Source organism: Lemur catta, chromosome X, assembly GCF_020740605.2.
Source record: "Lemur catta isolate mLemCat1 chromosome X, mLemCat1.pri, whole genome shotgun sequence".
Lineage (NCBI taxonomy): Eukaryota > Metazoa > Chordata > Mammalia > Primates > Lemuridae > Lemur > Lemur catta.
In genome coordinates this window covers 68,477,940-68,500,474 of record NC_059155.1, presented here as the reverse complement: position 1 = coordinate 68,500,474, position 22,535 = coordinate 68,477,940, and the positions used below count along the sequence as shown (strand labels likewise).

General features: G+C 42.2%; 1 protein-coding gene across 9 annotated transcripts; it reads right to left on the bottom strand.

The window, feature by feature from the left end:
* Nucleotides 1-615: 615 nt before the first annotated feature.
* PNPLA4 (patatin like phospholipase domain containing 4) lies at nucleotides 616-21,935 on the bottom strand. Of its 9 annotated transcripts, XM_045537573.1 has the most exons (8): nucleotides 21,251-21,414; nucleotides 20,472-20,553; nucleotides 20,225-20,376; nucleotides 16,471-16,565; nucleotides 16,178-16,313; nucleotides 7,272-7,337; nucleotides 1,886-2,038; nucleotides 616-773 (listed from the first exon to the last, which is right to left on the bottom strand). In XM_045537573.1, the coding sequence occupies exons 2-8, from the start codon at nucleotides 20,551-20,553 to the stop codon at nucleotides 642-644; spliced, it is 816 nt and encodes a 271-aa protein (XP_045393529.1). In that variant the 5' UTR covers nucleotides 21,251-21,414; the 3' UTR covers nucleotides 616-641. The 9 variants fall into 9 exon arrangements, with proteins under 9 accessions (XP_045393529.1, XP_045393536.1, XP_045393533.1 ...); XM_045537580.1 differs by lacking the exons at nucleotides 20,472-20,553; nucleotides 21,251-21,414 and adding an exon at nucleotides 21,922-21,935 and having other exon boundaries at nucleotides 20,225-20,405; XM_045537577.1 differs by lacking the exons at nucleotides 20,472-20,553; nucleotides 21,251-21,414 and adding an exon at nucleotides 21,511-21,583 and having other exon boundaries at nucleotides 20,225-20,409.
* Between the last annotated feature and the right edge of the window lie 600 nt (nucleotides 21,936-22,535).

Sequence of the window (22,535 nt, the reverse complement as noted above, 5' to 3'; positions counted from 1 at the left end):
AAGAGGAAAGCATCAAAACAGCCTGATAATCTCCTCAGGGGCAGAAGATGGGGTAGAGGGAAGCCTCTACAGACAGGTAAGAAAAACACAGCTAGTTTCAGAGTCTCCTGGGCTTCTTGATGTGCACCGGCTACTGCACCAGGAGCTACTGCACACACCTGTAACCCTGACGCTGCCTGTTTCTCGAATCCTTCCTCTCCCACGGTGGCCCGCGTCAGCCTGACAGCCTGGGGCTGAGTTCTAGAGCTGCGGGGACACGGCTAACTCATGGAAACACTCACGCTTCGTGCCAAAATCGGGCCACCGCGTTCACACCACCTGAACGGCAGCCCTCCGTTTCCCACATCCCACGGCCTACCCCAACAGCCGACCCCCCTACATTTTCCAAAGGACATGGCTGTTCTCTGAAAGTGACTCCTTATCACCTGAGTTGATACTTCTTCATCATTGCCTAATTGTAACAGAATGCCTCACTTCCTTGTGCTAAGTAATAATTCAAATATTAAAAATAAACACAAATATCACAAAGAGTAATAATGGAATTGACAGAATCCTGATAGATTCTTAAAAAAGGGATTTAATTAGAAGCCTCCATCAAAAACAGTCTGAAACCAGTTTTGCATCATAGACTTTTAAGCGTCTTATTCAAACCAATTTTCCTTAAGTAAAAACTTAACAGCGTCATCAAAACCACATTGATACAGGGATTCCATTTTCCGCTTGCTTGGCGGAAACAGGGCTTGGTTGAGCCTCACCAGGTTTGCCACGGACAGCTAGAATAGAAAGACAGGAATCTAAACAATAAGATATTACAGTGCAGGTAAATACATGCTATTTTTATAATTGCAGGTTTTTTTTTAATCATAGATACGACTAGCAGTAGTAACAAAAAATCAGTAGGAAAAATTCAAACTTAAGAAGTTAACTCCACCCCTAGTCTAGAGGAGGGTTTCTCGGCCTTGGCACCACTGACATTTTAGGACAGCTACTTCCTTGTTGTGGGGGCTGGCCTGTGCATTGCAACGTGCTTAACAACATCCCTCGCCTCTACCCACGAGATGCCAGTAGCACCCATGAGATATGACAACCAAAAATGTCTGGGCACAATATCGCCCCATGTTGAGAACGATTAGACTAGATTATGGGAATCAATATTTTTATGTCAATTTTTCCTTTTTTTTTTTTTTTTTTGAGACTGAGTCTCGCTCTGTTGCCTGGGCTAGAGTACCACGGTGTCAGCCTAGCTCACAGCAACCTCAAACTCCCGGGCTCAAGCAATCCTCTTGCCTCAGCCTCCTGAGTAGCTAGGACTACAGGCATGCGCCACCATGCCTGGCTAATTTTTCTATATATTTTTAGTTGTCCAGGTAATTTCTTTCTCTTTTTAGTAGAGACGGGGTCTCGCTCTTGCTCAGGCTGGTCTCAAACTCCTGTCCTCGAGCAATCCTCTTGCCTTGGCCTCCCAGAGTGCTAGGATTACAGGCGTGAGCCACCGTGTCCAGCCTATGTCAATTTTTCATTTGGGACCCTATGTCTTTCTCCAATCTATATTTCATTACCTCCATGTTTCTAAACAAATAAATAATTCAATTTAAAATTGCTCTGATACTCTACCAAGCTTGTTAACATAAAAAAGAAGTGAAGAAAAAGAAAATACTACAAAAATTTACTGTTCATCAGCAGCAAAAGGACTTACTACTGACAGTCCATGGGAAGCCAGGTCCCTATGCATGATAGATGCTGCAAAGTGTGAAAAACACACTGTGAGGCGTAACTCATACGTGAAGTTAGCGATGAGCTTCCAGTGCTTGGAGAATGTGCTGAATTCTGTGGGAATTTTTAGTGGATTAGGATTCCTCAGGAATCACTGAACATAATCACTCACCAGTATGTCCTGTTTGGCAATGTTAACATACAGATCCAGCTGCCCTTTGTCCTGCGGGGAGATGTCCAATCGTCCACTGAAGGGGGAGATGGTCACCGTGCGACCAACAGGCAGGATGGGAAGGCTGTTGGTGAGGCCGCCGTCCACCCACTTCTGTGGGGAGAAACACCCGGCATCGGCACGAGTCAACCAGACGTCCCACACCAGGAGAAGGAGTGGGGCTTTCTTTCCTTCCAATAAGATCCAAGCCTTGGATATGCTCATAAATTACGATTTCCAAGGACTAATTCGACTGGAGATCTGTACTGGGAGCGAAACAAATCTTTGTGCACATATCACTTACCAATATAGGAACAACTGTGGACAGAATCAGGAGATCTCTCCAAACATTTAAAAGCTTTCATAGATTATTTTACACAAGTTGTGGCTAAATCCTTACTGATTGCAGCGCATGTCTAAGAAGCCATGTGTAAGTAGCTTGGGGCTTATTATTTAATCAAAGGGGAAGGTCAAGTTGACTGTTGACATTGAACAAAAACATCTACCAGAGGAAGCTCCATTTTTATTATAAAAATTGGAAATTGGCATTTTGTTTGGCAAACTTAAAAATAAACAGAACTATCAGAAATCCTTCTAATTGCAAAGTGGCTCCTTGCAGAAGAAGCAGGGGGTATGTCCTGCAGCCACAGAGACTGGGTAAAAAACAAACATTATGCGAAAGGGATGTGGTGTTCTCAGACCCTCTCCCACAGGAGAGCCATAGAGGGAGCAGAGAAGAGAAGTCTTCCACGGGAGAGAATGAAACGGTCTCCGGAACGAGGAGAGACGGCGAGATGCTCAAAGTGTGTGCAGCCTCAGTGGTGCCCCCTGCCCCCCTCTAGGGAACCACACACAGAGCAATGGCAACAGAGGACCACAAAGAGATCCCTTCTGCTATCTATTCCAAGGCCAATGAGTCTCAGTGCATACAGGAGCCTACGTATTCACATCATCAGCTGTGGCAAGACAAAAACACACGCACAGAAATAAAGTCCAAATTCTCCATGTAAAATATCCTTCAGAAAGCGCTAAATTCCTCTGACAGGCGGGTGTGTCAAAGATTAAGAAAGAGTGAGAGACGCTGTGGCTGGCAGTATTTTGGGGAGGGGACAAAAAATAGATAATATAAAAAAAAAACGTCTGGTAATGGTTGAGAGTCTCTCACGTAGGAATCTTTAGAGGAGAACTCTGTAAACTGAGTTTCACTTGAACATGCAAAATGCAATCTAGACAAACAAAGCTTTGCTATTCAACACGAAGGTGGAGTGAGGAAGGAGAAATAGGTCAGTGTAAAAAGCCCTTGACTCAGTTAAGAAAATTAATTCATTTCTTCTGAGGCATCTCCCTTTTTTATGTCCTCCTTTCTTGGCTTTATTGCGAAAGATGGTGATGAAATGATTGGCATCACATTATTTACAAAGGCCGTGGGCAGCCACCAACTCCTCCAAAGTGAATAAAAGTAAATAAATAAAAAATTAAAATGGGTTGAAAATTTATTTTGAGGGAACTGCATTTTGGTGGAGGAGAAAGTATAAGTAGATTGGATTAAAATAAAAGTGACCTGGAAATTTGTATATTGTCATTATTTTTAAAAGACTATAACATGCATTATTACATAATAATATGTATTAAATGAACCCATTCATATGTGTAGTACGTGTATATGTGTGTGTATATACACACATAAATACATAAAATATAGGAGGTTATATAAATACAATTGGAAAGAGGGAGGTTTGCAAAAAGAAGGCCCCAAAATATCTGCTTTTGTCCCAGAGTGTGCTTTTTTTTTTCTTTCCTGATTGCTTTAGGTATAAATACCAAATTCTGGAATAGGATAATACCCAGAGGGGGGGGAAAAAACTGGACACTTTCCAGAATTATTTCACATTCTGGGCAGAACCTGTCACCGATGATGTGAAAATTCATATAAGTTTCATCAAGGAAAATTAAAGATATGTCATATAACTTTAAGTGAGAGCTCATCTGACTTACTCAACTTAATGAAAAGAAGGGCAATCTGGCTCATTAAATTGAAAAGTATTATAATTTACTATGGGGTTAACGATTGCTGTTTCAGGGAATCAGAAATCCTTTCTCCCAATTCTGTTTGCTCTTGTTAGCTTACTCTGATTGGATAAATGGCTAGGGAACAGGAATAGCTTATCAAATGACTTGATTAAATTTGCAGTGATGTTAGCTCCTCCGAAACCCACGATGCTGTAGCCCCCTCAGCTCAGACATTCTGAATGTGCTACATCTTACTCCAGATTTATGCTCTCGTGAGCTGTGTTGCTCAGAACAGCCGCACATTCATGCAGGCATGCTGATTCTAGCAAAATTTCTGCAAAAAACAATCACAGCAACAAACGTTCCTCAACCTCCAAATTAAGAGTGGAAACATTTTATATCTTATGTTCTACAGATAGCTTAAAATCTTGCACGTTAAATCTTTCTGTCCCTGAATTCTCTGGCTGCTTGCCGCACATTGCTGCGAGTTGTTTCTGCATCCTCACCTCATGGGCAGCATTTTATTCACTGGTAGCTAATGCTGTGAGCTTTCTATGATTCCAAAACAGTCCTAAAGAAAAAACAGCTGCTGGTCTGTGCCGTGAGAGTTTCGCCCTGTGCCTTTTAGTTCCCCTCACACAACACCATCTCCTCAAGGGAAGCAGGAGGTCAAGTGCATAAAAACTCCAGGGCAAATGTGTTTCAGAGTCAAACCGGCTGCTGACCCCACAGTGCAGCCACTGAATCTCATGGCTTGTCCCACTGTCCTTTCTCCAATCTCTGCCCATCTTCTAAGCACACTCCGCATTAAAGTCAATGCCCAAGTCCAGAGAGATACAAATAAACAACTGCTCCACAGAAAAGAAAATCTCATGCCCCATTTGCAGGGCAGACATCTACTGTGGTTGTCCTCTGAAGGTCACAGCACTGAAAGCCAGAATTCTTGGAACCACTTCTAAAGGGACAAGGGCACCTGCTACACCAGCACAGGCGAGATGACTCAGCTGTCAGTACTTTGTTAAATTCTGCTTTATACACTCATGTATTATGGGTATCTATTAAGAATATGTCTTATGAAGTCAAGCAACTGTGATTACATAATTTAAGTGGAAAACCTAAAAAAAAAAATGAGGAGTTAATCTCTGCTGAAAGAATCTATTTATTCCTTCAGCAAGTATTCCCTGAGAATCCATCGTGTGCCCAGCTGTGCGTTAGATACTGTGGACATGGCTGTGATAGAACCTTGATGCAGGGCTCGATTTTCTTAAGGTGTATTTTGCTCAAAAAACAAGTAAATAAAAAATACATTGTTGGAAGAATGAGTAAGATGGTGATATCTGGAATTATTATAAATACCATGGCACAGGCCTAAAGGTTTATAAAGTGATTTCTCATGTATCATCTAATAATCTGATCTTTATAAGAATGCTAAAGAGTGGGAAGGTCATACTATTAACAGTATACTTAGTTCACTCATTTTACAGAAGATGAAATCGGGGTTTGTAGGGTTACTTGCTATAGGTCTGGGGTTGGTAAACGATGGCCCACCATCTGCTTCTGTAAATAAAGTTTCACTGGCACACAACCCAGACCTTTTGTTGATGTATTGCCTATGGCTACTTTCCTTCCCTCTACAACAGCAGAGTCGAGGAGGTGTGTCGTGCTGTACTTCCAGTACCACATGCTGAAAGTACTTATTGATGAGATTGGAACAGACACATTTCCTCGATCCTATTAGCCAAGGGGTTTGTAAAAATCAGTTCTTTTGTTGTGAGACTATCATGTCCTTGAGCACAGATCTGTGCTGGGCCCTCACAGTGAGTGGATGAATGCATGATGTGTAAAACACTTTGTATGTATTCATTTGTGAATAAATATATATTAATATATATTACATATATATAAAACAAATGTGATTTAGTCATCTATGAATATGTGCCTGATTTCTGGAATATGCTAAATAGGTATATTTGATTATAAAGTACATAGGTGTTAAATGGATATTATATTTGCTTATAAAATGAACATATCTGGCATGTTTTAAATATGTACTTTATTTGATCATAAAATACATATCACTGGTACATGCTAAATGGATACTGTATTTTATTTAAAATGCATAGCTTTTATATATGTTAAATAGATACTATATTAGATTATAAAATACGTATCTCCGGTATGTGTTAAATAGACACTGTATTTGATTATAAAATGCTTATCTCTGATTCTCTGGCGTATGTTAAATAGATACTGTATTTGATTATAAAATACGTGTCTCTGATATGTGTTAAATAGACACTATATTTGATTACAAAATATTAATATACATCTCTGGTATGTGTTAAATGGTTGCTGTATTTGATTATAAAATGCTTATCTCTGGTATGTGTTAAATGGTTGCTGTATTTGATTATAAAATGCTTATTGCTGGTATATGTTAAACACTCTTTTTGATTATAAAATACATATCTCCAGTGTGTTTTAAATAGATACTGTATTTGACTACAAAATGCCTATCTCTGGCATGTGTTCAGTAGATACTCTATTTGATTATCAAATGCATGTGTCTGGTATGTGTTAAACAGACACCATTTTGATGATCGAATGCCAATGTTGGACCCCCGTCCACATGGTGGAGGAGCTGCCGAGGGTGGAACGGCAAGTGCTGGGAACAAACACGGGGTGGGCTGTGGAGGGGGTGGGGTAAGAGGCCGCCAGGCAGTGCTGAGAGCTGACTTTAGCTGATGCCCATGTCTAAATTTCCCTAACAGAGCTGGCATCCTGCCTTACGTGCCAGCCCTAAGTGGGGTGAGCTCTCCTCGAGGGAAACGTGTGTTAGCCCTCAGCAGTAAAGAGATGTGGCACATGGAGGCCTGGCAGGAGGCTGGTTCATCCCCTGGAGAGGCCATGGGCCCGGCAGAAGGAAGCACTGTCTCGGGTAGGCCAGGGATGCAGGCCCTAAGCCTTTCCCTCCCTGATGTCCAATTCTGCTTCTAGCAGTTTATAGAAGGACTTTACTAGGTTAAAAAAAAATCTTTCACTGTTTTTCTTTAAAAAAAAAAAAGATAAATATTTTTTAAAGATGAAAATAAGAGCATTTCTAGTCAGTTATTCCCATTCATGAGATCTTGAGGATAAGGTACCACAGTGCCTGTATTTGATTTTTTCATCTTAAATAGAAACAAAGCTACTTATGAGAAAAAAACACATAGGCTGATTTGGAGCCACCAGATTAAGTACAAATCTTAAATTGGATTTATAAAATGAAAATTGGATCTTTCAAAAGAAACATACCAATATGAGGATTAGCGTAATCCCTCCGTGATAACAGCCTTACCTGCCCTTTGTATTCCACTGGCTTGAGGCCTGCATAAATGGGCAGGAAACTGCTGGCTAACAGCACCTAGGGAGATACGAGAGAGAGACAGCTCACTTGTATAGACATTAACATTCAGATAATAAATATGATATATTATTTGCTATAAAAATCTTATTAAATGAATAAGTTCCATATATTTGAAGTATAGCACTGCACATACTTACATAAAAGATAACATTTTTAATACCTGAAAAGACTCTAAAGAGACAGGTACAAATCCACACTCTCTGAATTCATCAACCTCACACATATAAAAATCAGCATTTTAATTGTAGACAACCAAGTCGTTGCAAAATTAAATGTAAGGTTAAGTCTAAATTCCTGAGTAAGTGGAGGTTGCAAATAAATTATTTGTAATGTTCTATCACCAACTGTAAAAATCTTATTTTCCAGAGGAACAAACCCCTCTGATTATGACAAGGGTGGTTACTCCACTGGCTCAGAGATATTCTAATTTATGTCACTAGGATGTGCTAAGGGAACAGCACATTTTATGTTCTACTGACGTGCCCATGATAGACAGTGGAACCCTGGCAAGTAAAGACACCAATTATACTTTATCTTCCATTTAAAAAGTTGAGAAAGATTGTCATTTAGGCTATTACCATTCCTTATGACAGAAGAAGCTGGGCTCTGGTGGCTTTTCTGAAATGTAAATGTTTTATTTCGCAGTGTGGTTCCTAAATCACTAGTGTTCTAGTTGAAAACATACTGCCTTAGATACTGAATATTTTTTAAGCTATAATCTTTCAACTGATAAGTGAAAGACTATGGCTTTTTGTTGCCAAAGATTTCAGGGGATTTTTTTTTTTCAACATACATTATTTAGAAATAGATTGTGGCCCAGACGCTGATTTGTAAATCATCCGTTAAGAATTATTTAGAACTCAGAAGGCATTTTGCCCCCCCCCCAAAACAATATTACAGGTATGATTTCTAAGCCAGCTCTCAAAAGCCTGTTTATTCGGAACTGAACTACGTGATAGACCCCATTACCAGTGTAGCACGATTTCTGTAGGGAAATCCTGAGTTGTGACCTGACACAGCTGGAAGCCCTTCTTGCCATGTTGATGTCTGAACCATATACATGGAACTTGGCATAAGAGTTTTTAGGTGGTGGCTCTTCCCTGAACACATCTTCTGTCTCCTATTACCACAAAAACTCACTGGAGGGAAAGTGATCTGTGTCTCTCTGCTGGTAAATCCAGCCCTTCACTGGGCTAATACTCTCAACAGATGCCTATTATGTCCCTCTGCCTGTCCTTGGTGGGAATGAAGACACCCAGTACTCTCCCCCACACTCCCACGAGTGGGATTACCCAGGATTGCCCCATGCTGTGGCGCCATGTTGGATGCAAGGGGACAGGTCCCAACTGTAACAGCTCCTACAGCATTAGGCTCCCGACAGGTGGCCAAAGCAGCTTTGGGGTCTCAGATTTTAGCAGTGGCGGATTCAAGGGTAACAGCACCACACAGGGACTCCAACAGGAAAGACAGGAAATAGCCATTAAAGGGTTCTGTTGTGCCAGGCTGGTCCTAGGTGCCCAGAACCAGCTACATAATTTCTGGGCCCTGTGCAAAATACAGATGCAGGGCCCCTTGCTGAGAAAGTATGAAGAATTTCAAGATGTTGACAGCAGGGCATTAAACCAACTGTAACACCCTTTTGGTAGTGGGACCCTGTGCAAATGCACAGGTGGCACATCCTTGAAGTAGACCCTGCTACACACCCTCAACCAGAATGTCTCACTTAATTCTCTCACAACTGCTTCTCAAAAAGATGGAGTCGCTTGCTCAAGGGTCTCTCCACTAATAAGTGGCTCAGACTGCACCTGGACCCAGGTTCATTTTAATATGAAATATACGTGCACGTGTACTTCTACCAGGGCCTATACACACAAGTCAGATTTCTTACATTTGGTCCTTTTTCTGCCTTTTGGCCAATTTTTTGCACATCTATCTCAATTACTTGTTTATTGAAATATTGAAAGCACACTAATTGCAGCACCATTTCCCAGAGGAAAGCAGCCACTTTTATTTATTTTTTAAATGTATTTATTTATTTATCACAAAGTACAATAACAACTTCACACAAGATTTGTCAACCTTCTACAAGAGTCAATGCCCACACCTGCACTAAAGCATTCATTGCAAAACCACAGCTTGGAATATGCTGCAGAATGCAAGAGCGTGACGTGACATCAGCCATGCCCATTCCACAAAGAGGCAGAGCAGCAGCCAGTAGCACCTTAGGTGATTTGTTGACGATCACTTACCAAATTGATAGGAGAGAGGGGACAGAAAGTAAGCATCTTCAACCCGAACCCTCTCAGCGCACTGGGAACAATGACATTGTAAACAATTGGGTAGTTTTCAGAGAAAGGTTGTTTACAGTTAAGGTAATTGCATTCACCCTAACCAGATCTGGCCCTCTCATCAATTGGCTACTGCTTTAAAAAAATAATCACAGATCCTAAGTATGTTTTGCAAGCACAACGTAGCTATTTAATGAAGTTATTCAGCAAATGCAACACTGCACCACAGCAATAACTGGAACAATTTGTGGATAGTGCACATATTGTAAAATTACAGTACTTAGAGGTCTTTAAAGGACCAAAGGCACTCTATAAATATAGCGATTTATTTGATTATGCTGCAGAAACATATGTAGGCTGCAAAAAAATCACCACCCTTAGAACCAGAATGATGTTTTTTTCCTTCTCCCCCTGTGTCAAAGTATAATGCAGAGTTCACAAGTTAATGCTTGGAACTGTTTTGAAGCATAGAGATGAAAAATGCTATCCAATTACTTTCCTACAGATAATAACAGTAAAAATCCTCTTGAACGATATGAAAAGTGCAGCGAGCTGGAAAATATCTGTCACTCCTCCAAATCAATGTATTTGTTCTTGTCTTAGCTTATTCTCCCTTCATAGAGACTGATGATTTGTGTATCAAACTAAGTTTAGCAGGAAAATTAGCTTTAGATAGTTAAGAACTAAGCAGCTTTTCTTATTCGTAGTCAGCTTACCACCATTTTATTGAAGGCAAATAGGATTTTCTAAGGAAGGAGATAAAGATTGACATTCTAAGGTCACTTAATAAAATATTAAATCTAAACATGTGCTTTTCATGCATCTGACCTCACACTGTTCCCAGTGACATTTACCTCATCAACAATCTCAACACAGCTACAGCAGTGGTTCTCAGCCGGGGGTGATTTTACCCCCAGGGACACCTTGCAATCTACTGGACAGAGGCCAGAGATGTTGCTAAACTTCCTGAAAAGCACAGAACAGCCCTCACAACAAAAAATTATCGGGGCCCAAATGTCGGTAGTGCAGTGGCCATGGTTGAGAATGCTGAGGTAGACAGCAGGCGCCTACTTCTCATGTCCCAACACTTGGTACAGCACTTTGAACATTATACGTATGCAAAACCATTGATCTGACTTTTGTTTTATTCTTACTAAATATGCAGTGATAAAAGTGAAAGTGAGTGACTTCCTGTAACCACAGTATAAAACGTTGCTAAGTGTAATATTCAATACACATTTTCACTGGCTCTCTTCATTTTGCACTTTATAGAAAAGAGGTGTTTAGAAAATTACATGGCCTAACTTCCTTAGAGAGTAAATTCTCAACAGGTTTCATTGATGCCTAAAGTTTACTGTGGACTTTAATGAGAATCTAACTGTTTATACAGAACCTGCTGGCATAGTTGAAATTCAAAGACAAATTCAAATTTATATTTCCCAGTTTTTCCAAGATAATGACCCATCTTAAATTCCGTCCTTATTTCACCTTCCCAAGGCTAAGTGTGAGAAGATCTTGCTGCAAGAGCATTCTCTGTGTGTGCAAGAACATTCAGGGCATGACAGCAATGGAGACAGAGTAGTTCTTCCCAAGAGGGCCAGCGATAGCATTGCGTGTGAAAGTCTTCCTGGGAAAGTACATTGACACATGTCAAAGGACTGTTTCAGAACACATGCATGCATCAGCTTTAAATATGAAGATTCAATGATCTGCACCAATTCAGGGAAGCAGTGGAACTCCATGGCACCATGGCATTGTTAACTAAAAAATCATTTCTCCTTAGCCTTGGAAGTAGCATATGACTTTCTTTTAAACAAAGGACTTACCTCTCTAGTTCTTCTTTGTGGAAGGCTAATATTAAAATGTATTTGGATTTCCTAGTTGCACACATGCTTCTAAAGAGAAACAGCCCAGAATAAAATCTGGCACTTAAAACGCATGAGTTGGTATGTGAAATGTACACACCTGGACATGCAGAGGATGATGTGTAGAGAGGCACACCAGGAGAGGGAGCACTAGGGAATTACACAAAAGAATGGAGGGTGTACAGAGATGGACAACAGCAGACTGGAGGCCCCGAAGGTCACCATGTATGTGCACCTGCTAAGTACATAAGTGTGGGTGCAGCATGTTCACACATATTTCATCTGACCTTCAGAAGATGCTGAGACTGGCCAAGGGTCCCACAGTCCACCAATGGCCAGGGTCAGCCAGGTGTGCAAGGCCCCTCCATGATTCTTTTTCACTTCCAAATGATTACTGCTTTTGCAGAAACTGATCTCAGCTCAGCATCAACTGCTGAAGAAAAGTGACCCCCAGGCATAAAGGATCACTGGATTTGATCCTCTGGAGGAACATTTTTCTGGGCATGGCACCCAAAATGAGTCTTGGATTGATGGGAAATAAAGATGAGATATTTGGAGGAGGGCCTCCCAGGGCCCTGTTTGAACTCTGTAAAGGGATCTCCCCTCTCAGGCCACTTCAAAGCAGTTTGGTAGCAGATGTCACATGTGCCTTGGTGTAGTCACTGTTGGTGAGGAGGGGAATGTTTGGCACCAATAAATTCTGGACAAAAGAAGGCCTGAAGGCCATGCATCTGTCTTGTAATGGTACATAAAGTGGGAAAGACTGAGTTAAATTATCATGGACATAAGAGTCAGCATTCTATGGAAACCCAATCCCAAACAAAAGGAATCTTTGGACCACATTAGTTAGCAGGGGTTCTCAGATAATAGTCAACTAACATTGCAGTTATCAAATGAAAGAATAATTTTTCATTTCACTAAAAGTGAAGTTAGTACAATTTAAGTCATCACACAAAACTATTTTTTTTTAAAAGAAGGCCTATAGTGCAGAGCTAGCCATATAATCAAATGCCCAAAGGTGGCAAAAACTCAAGAGAAATTCATTTCCTGAAATATTATAGATACAGGTTAGCACATTGGTCATGAAGAAGAAAGATGATGAGGAAAGGGTTAAATAATAAAATTGGTAAGAAAGGGTAAGTGCTATTCGGCCCGAAGAAAAGAAAGCTGTGATTCAACATGGCTTTAAAATTTCACGACAGATTTGTACAGGGGTGCTGAGCAGCAGTGTGTGGGGGTCATTACCTTATTTGTTCATTATTTATGAAATATTGGCTTTAATCAACATGCATAGGGCTTTACCATTTAAAACACACTTTCTCATGCTTTATTTTATTTATTCTCCACTGTAACACTAGTTACTGTGCTAATTACTCCATTTTACAGATTAGAAAACAGAGGCTCAAACATAATTAGTACAAGAGGACAACATGGGGAAATGATACACCTAGACATGATCACCGGGAGACTTAAATGAAACAAATAATCATCCTAGACAGCATTAAAAAAGACCTCAAAAGTATGCGCGCGCGCACACACACACACACACACACACACACACACACACACACTCTTACTTTAAGCTACAGGTTTCCAGTTGGATTTCGGGTACACAGGCACTCTGTCCGTAATAAAGAGCAGTAGTCAGCTAATGAATTATGGAAAGCCAGGCATTAAAAAAATTCAACTAGTAAGTAGCAGAAAAAATGAATTAATGATAAAAACAGAAAACATAACATGGAACAAGACTTCAAGGAGGTGAAAATCGCCAGTATTTAGTACTCTCCCATGTTCCTTTACCCTACCTTGGGTTTTAATCACTCTCTCCCTCACCCCCACCTACAGAAGTCTGGATATTGGAAAGCAGACCCAACACTGTGTGCTCAGAGCCAGGCATGCAAAGCCCTGGGAGACCTGGTGTTCTAAGTCACTGGGCTGCTTCAACTCCTGGCTTTGGGGACCCCACCTAAGGGGAGTGGCACTGCCTTCTGACGGCTTCCTCCCCTGCACCCCACCCGAACTAAAAAGGTCAGAACAACATCTGCACATGGCAGCACCTCAGGCGACATTCTTGGTCTCTCATTCCTAGTCCTCACCCATTCTGACTCTTTCCCACCAAATGCTTCACGAGTTTTCCAGGCATAGGTTTCATACAGTTTAGTAGTCACCATCTGCTTCCAAGAACTATATCCATCCTCCCTTCTTTTGGGTTCTGAGAAAGGTTAAAGCATCCTACTAAACATTCTGAATGCTTCTTCTGTAACCTAGAATAAGTGTTAGTTATTCCATATTCTCCTTACAAGGTATTACATATTTGTGTCAACTATTTCTCTTCCGTTCAATGAACTCAAGTAATTATACCAATTCTCTGAGTAGTTATTATCCAAAACAAAGGAAATGGAAAAACGTCGTGTTTACTATTGCTGTTACAACAAATTACTACACATTTAACAGATTAAAACAAGGCCAATTTATTATCATACAGTCTGAAGGTCAGAATGCTGGCATGGGTCTCACCAGGGCAAAAGCAAGCTGTTGGCAGGGCTGCGTTCCTTTCCGGAGGCTCCAGGGGGGAATCTGCTTCCTTTCTCATTCAGGTACTAGAAGGATTCAGTTCTATACTGTGGCAGGGCTGAAGTGCCTTCCCTTTGCTGCCTGTCACTGGGGAGCTACCTTCCAAGAAGCCTCTGTGTTCTCTAGGAAGGGGGTTCCTACATCTCAGAACCAGCCATGATGCATCAAATCCAGGAAAGGTCTCCATTTTTAAGGATTCCTGTGCTTAGTTTGGGTCCACCTGGATAATGCCAGATCATCTTTCTACCTCAATATCTTTAACTTAATCACACCCACAAAATACCTTTTGCCAGGTAAGGTTACATCTTGACAAGCCCTGGGGATTAGGGTGTGGGCACCTTTGAGGACCATGCTTCTGTCTTCCTCACTCCCACACAAAAGGGATGGAGAGGATGACCATTTATTTTATCCCACGTGGGGTGCAGTCACAGCAGGATGCTAGAGACCCGGACCATGGTCCCAGCTGGGCCCTGACAGGGTATGTTATTTTGCCCAGGTCATTGAATAGGGAGGTCCCAGCTTCACTGTTCCTTTCTTTTGTTTTAAAGCAGGCCATTGTAACAGCTGCCACCTCGGTTCACATGCATTTGTTTCACACCCTGGTGGAGCACTCCACTGTGGCTGCCATTTGTCAGGTGCTGGGCGGCACTAGCGGCCAAACAGAGGAATATCTGACTCCTGGAGCTCACATTCTAGTAAAGGAAGATAGACCGTAAAAGCTAAATAAAAAAACAGTAAAATGGGCAATACACTAAACAGTGACATGTAAATCAGGAGGTGATCTAGGAAGATCTAGGGCTCAGAGTTCTGCCATCGTAGCTAGAGCAGCCAGGGACAGCCTCTGTGGAAGGGGTACACTGAGGGGAGAAGACCCCTCTTATTTTATGATACAAGAGCACACAGTGTGTTTTAGGCAAACCGGAAGAGATATGCCACCCCCCGCCTCCCACTGCAAGTCTGATCTCTCTGAACTAGACATCGACAACGCGTGACCATTCAGGTATGGGCTGACCAGCTCTTCCCTTTATATTGTCAAGTCTCCATAGTATCACAATAAGATTATAGAAACATACCTTTTTCTAAGGTAGAAAGACTACTATCTTATAAGTGAGAGACTGGCATAATAGGTACATTGAGCAAAAATATGCTAATCTATTAAGTGGCAAAGTAATTTTACTAGTCAATTCAACATTTCATTAAGTGTTTCAAATGACAGCATCCGAACGTAGTAAAAATCAATGCATTTATCATCTAATTCAGGCGGAACTTTTACCACGCACTCTCAACCCAGTACCTGCTGCTGGATCAAAACATACATTCTCCATATTACCAGAAGCTTGCTGTGATTGGCACAAAAAATAAAGAAAAGATTGCCCAGCTTTTCTAAGAAAAGAGCACCCTTTCCAATGTACAAATATTCCATGCATTACCTTGGCAAGTGCATTGTTATGTGGAAATCAATCAGGTGAAGTATTTCCCAGAGATAATGAATTCTCAACCAAACAACTTTCAAACGTGTTTGGATAGAAAGGCATCAGAACAAAATGGAAGAAACAAAACGGAACGTTACACTGAGAAGGTAAGAGGCCTGGGTCCTAGAACTGGTTCCCACCGGCATGCAGAATAACCTTGGGTACGTGCATATGCTCATCACGTAAAATATTCCCACCCATTTCTTCTTTGTTAAAGACATAAAAGTGCCATGATAATGCCTATCCTACCTGATTTACAGAAGGACTGATGAAGGACTAAGAGAATACATGTAAAAAGTCTTACATAAACTGCAAAGTATTAGCTACATACATTTAAGGAACCATTATTGCTACTAAACTGCATCAGTGACTTGCTTCACCTAAAAACCTTGAGGGTCTGAATGTCGGCAGGAAAACACTGAACAAGTCCAGGCGGCCTCCGGGTCACAGTCTGGAGGCCACCTCAGGAGGGATCCTGGTGGATGCATTCCTCAGACACATAATTCATCGAGCACTAACTATCTATCAGGCGCAATATGAGATGCAGGATCTAAAGAATGTGCTAATGCTCATTATTTGTGTGAAGCATTGAGATCAGCACTTGCTGACTTCCTCAGACAGAAGTGCGGCTTTGTTACCTTAATGAGGTCTTCCCTGGAGGAAAAACTTGAGACTAAGTAATTTTCTCTGGTTTTGCTGTTGGTGATGGATACGTGCAGTCGGTTCTGGGCCAGCTCGTGAGCGTTGGAAGGAAGAATCGATTCCACTCCGCTTCTAAAGAAGAAAAAGTGATCCACATTATTCACCCTTAATTATTGAAGGCCTTGTAAATATTTTAGGAGAGAGAATGCTGAGCTTGCCACAGTTTGTACAGAGAGTTGTCAACACTCTGTCTTCATGTACTTTGGGGCGAAATGTACTACATATATACCTCAATCGGGCCATGAAGTCATAACCGGGTGTTACTGCCCCGAAAGACTGCCTTCTGATTTCTTCAGCAAACTCGTAGGCAAATTGGTTACATTCCTGAAAAAGAATATCAATAAGTGACCCTATGTGCTGTCAAAAAAACTCACTCCAGTTCCAAAAGTCTGTGCCAATCACACAATGCATAGGATTCTATACACCTAACCCCAGACTTTGGGTGTCACACTCTGTCACAGGTGTGCAAATCTCCAACCTGGCCTGGGTCTCACCCACCATTCTTAGGCCGACTGCAAGTTATATGTTCTCGAAATCTCAATTTTTTTTTTTCTTTTTAAACAACCTTAAATGGCCTTTGCCTATGTCTGAAAAGTCCTTGAAGGCTCAGTTCGAATTCTAATTTAGCACATTCTTGAATGAATTTCCTCAACACAATTAACCTCCTCTCCCACTCCAATTCTGTGGCCTCAGAAGCAGTTTGATGCTAACGCTCTAACAGAACTGATTACCAGTGACAACACCAATGACAGAAATAGGAGTTGTGATGTCTGTAGTTGGCAAGTACTGAATCAGAATCTTTGGAGATTAGTGTGGGCCACTGGTATTTTACAGAAGTCCCAGAGGGGTTGCCCCTATGCACCTGGGACTGTCACCCACACAGGCTGCCTCTGGCAGTTCATCTTCAAAAACTCTGCAAGGTGGGCATAACCACCCCATTTGACAGATAAGAAAACTGAGGCTTGGAGAGCTTAAATGCCTGTCCCAATAACTCATCAAAAATAAGTGTCAGAATTTGAACCCAGGTCTAGTCTTTTATTAATTAATGAATTAATTTCATGACTAGGCACTGAGATTTGGGGCAGAAACATCAGAGAAGCTGTGCTCATGAGACTCATGGGGGATGATCCAGAGTACCTGTGCTCATGAGACTCATGAATGCCTCCAAGAGCGGCTCACAGAGTGCTACAAGCACACCTGTGAGGGTGTGGTCAGCAGAATCAAGGCCTCTTCTTTTCCCCAAAGGTGTCCACATTTTAGTCCCTGCACCTGTGACTATGAGACCTTCCATGGCAAAAGGGACTTTGCAGATGCAGTTCAGTTCAGGCTCTTGAGATGGGGAGGGGATCCTGGATTACGTGGGTGGAATGTCATCACAAGGGTTCTTATAAGGGAAGGTGGAGGGTCAGAGTTAAATTTGAAGACTCTGTGCTCATGGCTTCAAAGACAAAGGAAATGGCCAGGAGCCAAGGCATGTGGGCAGCCTCTAGAAACTGGAAAGGCAAGGACACGATTCTCCCCCAGGCTTCTAGAGGGAGTGAGCATGGCCCTGCTGACATTTTGATTTTAGCCCAGTGAGACCCTTTCAGACTTATGACCTCCAGAACTGTAAGATAATAAATGCCTGTTGTTTGAAGCCACAACTTGGTCATTTGTCACAGCAGCAACAGGAAATGTATAGTAGTGGGTGTGAACTTCCAACCTCAAGGGTTGCCAAAGGCTTCCTCTGCAATTTAACATCTGGGCTGGGACCTTATATATGAGGAGGACTTGGAGAGGGGATGGAGGTGTAAGAGGATGATAGTAAAAACAGCAGCAAGAACAACTCAGAGAGGGGCACAGAGTTGAAATTTGTCATCCATCCTGGCAAGCCACCAGTAGGCCTTGTGAGGAAGGCATGCTGAGAAACCCCAGACCATACTATGCTAAGTCCATAGGTGGGGTGGGGAATGAGAGAATCAGATTTGCATTGGGGTAATGTCACATTAAGTGCTGCTGGGGGACACAGGCCCATCTGTCAGGAAGCTGCTGGAGCTTTTAGGTGAGAAATGAGGGTGGCCCCCCCAAATCATGTGCTTTCTCCTATGCTGGACTGTCCACCTGGTCTATTTCCTTGCATTAATTTTAGTTACACACCTGCACACATCCCTGACCAGATTGTAAACTCATCAAGGAATGAATGTATTCACCTTTGAGTTCCCCACCATGCTTTTGCAAATTGTGAGGGCTGAGGAAAGGCCTGCAGCATTGAGCATTTCCATACCAGTGTCTAAATTTGCCTGCCACCTAAAATATGCCCAGCATCAGGTGCTCCTCTTAATTATACATGCATAAGCTCAGAACAAGATTAATTACACACATATTTGTCACAACAGTGGAAAGCTCGAGGAACTTACACCATCAGTGAGAATTGAGCTAACAGGAATTTGAGTAGGTAGAAAAATTTGCTAAAAAAACTCAAAGCAATCCTACAAATGGATTATTTCAATGCTAAAAAGAAAAGAAATAAAATAACCTTAAGTCAAAAGGTGATTTTGGCTGAAAAATTATTTTGAAAAAGGAGAAATGTGGATGCCCTAAGTAAACAGAAAGAATCATTTTCTACCCTCCCTTGGGAGCACCCAATAGAGACTTAATCTTTTCATCACACTGACACGATCAGACAACACAACCGAGTCTCTAATTTAGTGCAAAAAATAAATAACAGGTAACTTGAAAATATGATGATATCAAGTATCAAATTTAGGTAAATTATTCAATGTCTTAATATCACAGAATTTCAGTTAAGTAAGTTGGGGTATTATTGCAGTATTTCTAAATCATGTAGTTCTAAATTGCACAAGACATTTCTACCTTTGCTGAGGGTTGGAAACCCAGTCTACCCAACTCTAAAGCTCAGGATTTGCCCCAGCTGACTGCACTAAAGACATAGAAGTGACTCCCTAGGAGCCTGCTGCTTCAGAAAGGAAACTGAGTTCTGAGAAGGAGCTACACTGCAACTCAAAGCATGAGTCTGCTAGTTTGGTGCGAATTTTCACACCTTATTTATATTTTTCCTGATTTAAGGTTCTCATTCTGTGTAATCTCTACAGTTCTTAATGATTTCTCTAGGTCCCTGTAAATTAACCATATAAAAATGAGAAGTAAACGTAAGTACATTTCTGAATAATTGGCCTCAATTTTAGCTTCTCTTTGATAAGGAGCTCATAATAGATTTGAGACAGACAGTTGGATGTTTAAAATTTTGTAGTTTTGAAATTTTAAATGGGACTGAAATTTATTCTTGGGCATGAATGTGTTAAATTATTATTTTATTATTGCTCAAACCTGCTAGAGATGTAAGTAATTATCAAATATATTATTTCCCATCTAAAGAAACAGCTCTCACAGTCAGTGAATGATTGATCACCATCCAGATAGCAGAAAACAGATTTTTAAAACGTACATTACATTGAATAAAATACATAATGAAGGCTTATTTGTACTACTTCTAGATAAACTGCTTGGAACTCAGAGCTTCTTCTTACTGTGAGAATTAAAAACAAATTAAATTCCCATACCAGTCCACTTAATAGAAATTGTGTGCCCACATTTTAGTTTATATGTCTATTTGTAAATAGCAGTGAGCAGAGAGTTGTTGGCCGCATGTTCAAGGCCTTGGAAACAGGCTATAAGCTTTTTTCATGATCACAGAAAGAAGAAATATCCTTCGCTTTAAAGGAACAATGCTGGAATCTTAAGGATAAATAAAAAGTCAAGAGTGAAATAAGGCATTTTATTTTATTTCACTGTCACCTGAAATAATCTTTTCCAAAGCCAAAGCACAGAACCCCAGTGATTACATTTTAAAAGTCTTAACCTTTTCTGTTTTTCAGACAAAGGATTATTTCTCTGCAGGGTTAACTTAGTAAAGTTAACACTCATTTTTGCCACTTGGCCTTAATTTCTTGATGAGAAATGCAGCCTAGTTACTACTAAATTACCTCTATTTTGTCTGGTGCTGTTAGGAGGACAGAAGCAACCAAGGATCCGGCAGAAGCCCCCGCGAAGGCCTTGACATCCTTCATGAGCCTTTGGCCACGTCTGCAAAGTGCAGATGCTGCCCCCAAGTGGTAAACGCCCAGAAACCCACACGCTGCAAACGACAAGTTGATGTGCTTCATTCTAGCTGAGGAATTGACAATACAAAAAACAAAAATGCTGTAAGTTGGTATAGTTTATTCCACATACTGTGTAGTCTTACGCTGATCATTGTTCCAAGGCTTTCTTCAAATGTATCATTCTCTGTCTTAAGCACAGTTGTTTCAATCATCTGTAAACACAGAAATCTTTCAAAGCAAACTTTTTGACCTTCTCACCTTGACCCAATAGTCTTATAAAATTTTTAAATTAAACATTCCACATTTGTTCAGTACATAGATTATGCAATTTACTATTTAATTACTCGGAAAGAGACACTAATGTATAAATTCCAATTGGAAAGGCCTTTTTTCTTGACCTTTTGAAACTTTTTTGCAGAAGGGGGGGACTACTATTGTAGAAAGAAAAAATTATTAATATTAGAGACCCTATCAAATTCCAAACGAACAAAACATTTGCTCTTTTCAAGAGCACCATTAAATTTCAAATATAGGTTCCTGCTCCTCTTCCCCATTTCTTTTGCACATTCATATTTTTTAAAACACTAATTACTCAGTAATGTAATAAGCAATTATTCAACAAGGCTATGCACCTCATTGCCAAGTATCTCAAGACAAACTGAGGTCATGAGTGGTAAAGGCAACTGAAGACTCCATGAAATGTCAGGCACACCACTTTATACTTGCAACACATCTAAATACAAAACTATGTTTTCCAGTCTCGCAGCTGGCACGATTTGCCCAGGTGAGTGAAATCGTGCCCCTAAAAGGCTGTCTACTCTGAGGGCCTCAGGGTTTCCTGGGGAACCCAGGGGCCCCATTTAGGGGTCCTGAGACCAGGCACATGGCCCCGGCCTCGAATTTAGGGACCTGAGGCCTTTGTTCCCCATGCGCCGGCCGGGCGGGGAGGAGGCCAGCCGCGCTGGTGTTCGCGAATAGAGAATCCCGGTCACCGCTCCCGGCGAGCCCAGGTTTTCACGCGGAAGGGAGAGGGCCGGGTGCTTAGTTGCCAGGCGGCCACGCCCAACCCGCGCAGGGTCAGTACCCTCCGGCAGCTCGGGGCGCGGCGAGGCGGGGGCTGCCGACGCATCAGACCCGCGACAGCACACCTGGACCCGCTCTGTCATTACCAGCGCAGTCCTGAAGCGCTTCCGTGTTGAACGGTCCCCTTAACCAGGAGGCGGGGCCGGACCATCACTCAACGCGGCTCCGCCTATCAGGGCTGGGCCCACTCTCGCTGTGAGCCCGCCCAGGAAGGTCCAGCGGAAGGGGTTGGTGCCACCTCCCTGCGCGGGTATGTGACGTAACCGCGCCGACGCCTGCCAGCCTGTATCAGCCCCGCCTGCTGCATTTAACTTGCTGGAGTCAACATGGCGGCGCCCGCTGGGCCTGTAGGCCTCTCGACCGGAGTGTCCACGAGCGCGGGGAAGACTTTATCGTCTAGAGTCATGCTATCTTCGGATACCTAGAGAGGCTCATTAATCTCCGCGTGCCTTTTAGCGCGACCTGCGGTCCTGGCCCTCACTTCAGAGCCTGCTGACCTCTAATGACCGTCATCTACGGTGCTCCGGAAGTGCTCTCCCCTCTTCGGGTCTGTCTCCCGGAAGCGGTTCCTTTCCCTCTCCGCCCTCGCGCCCGCCTGGGCGGTCCAATTACCCTGAAGGGCGGAGTCCGGGGGCTAGGTGGGGCCCCTCCTCACCCTCACCCCCACTCTGCCCCCGGCGGCTTTTCAAAGCTTTTCTTTCTTTTTTTTTCTTTTTTTCCCCTAAGTGCTATTGGAGAGGCTGGACTATGTCTTTGGGCAACGTTCACGTCCTCAGCTGGCTTTCGGCTGTGTGACCTTGGGCAGGTTGCGTAACCTCAGTCAGCTTTCCGGGTGGCTCATCTGCAGAATGAGATGATAAAATACGAGTTGACGGAAAATTGGAACTCTCGTGCCACACAGGGGTCCCCAAGCAGATAGTCGCTGCGTTCTCTGGCAACAAGGCTGTGGTCAGACTATAGAAGCAGCTCTGATGGTGGCCCAGGTGCCTGACATCCCCACCCAGATTTAAAGGAGCGTCAATTCTTTATTTCCCTAAACAGTGTCTTCCCTGTCTAATTCTAATAACCCAGCCTAGAGGATTCTCGAACTTCTTGACTAAACGTTCTCCAG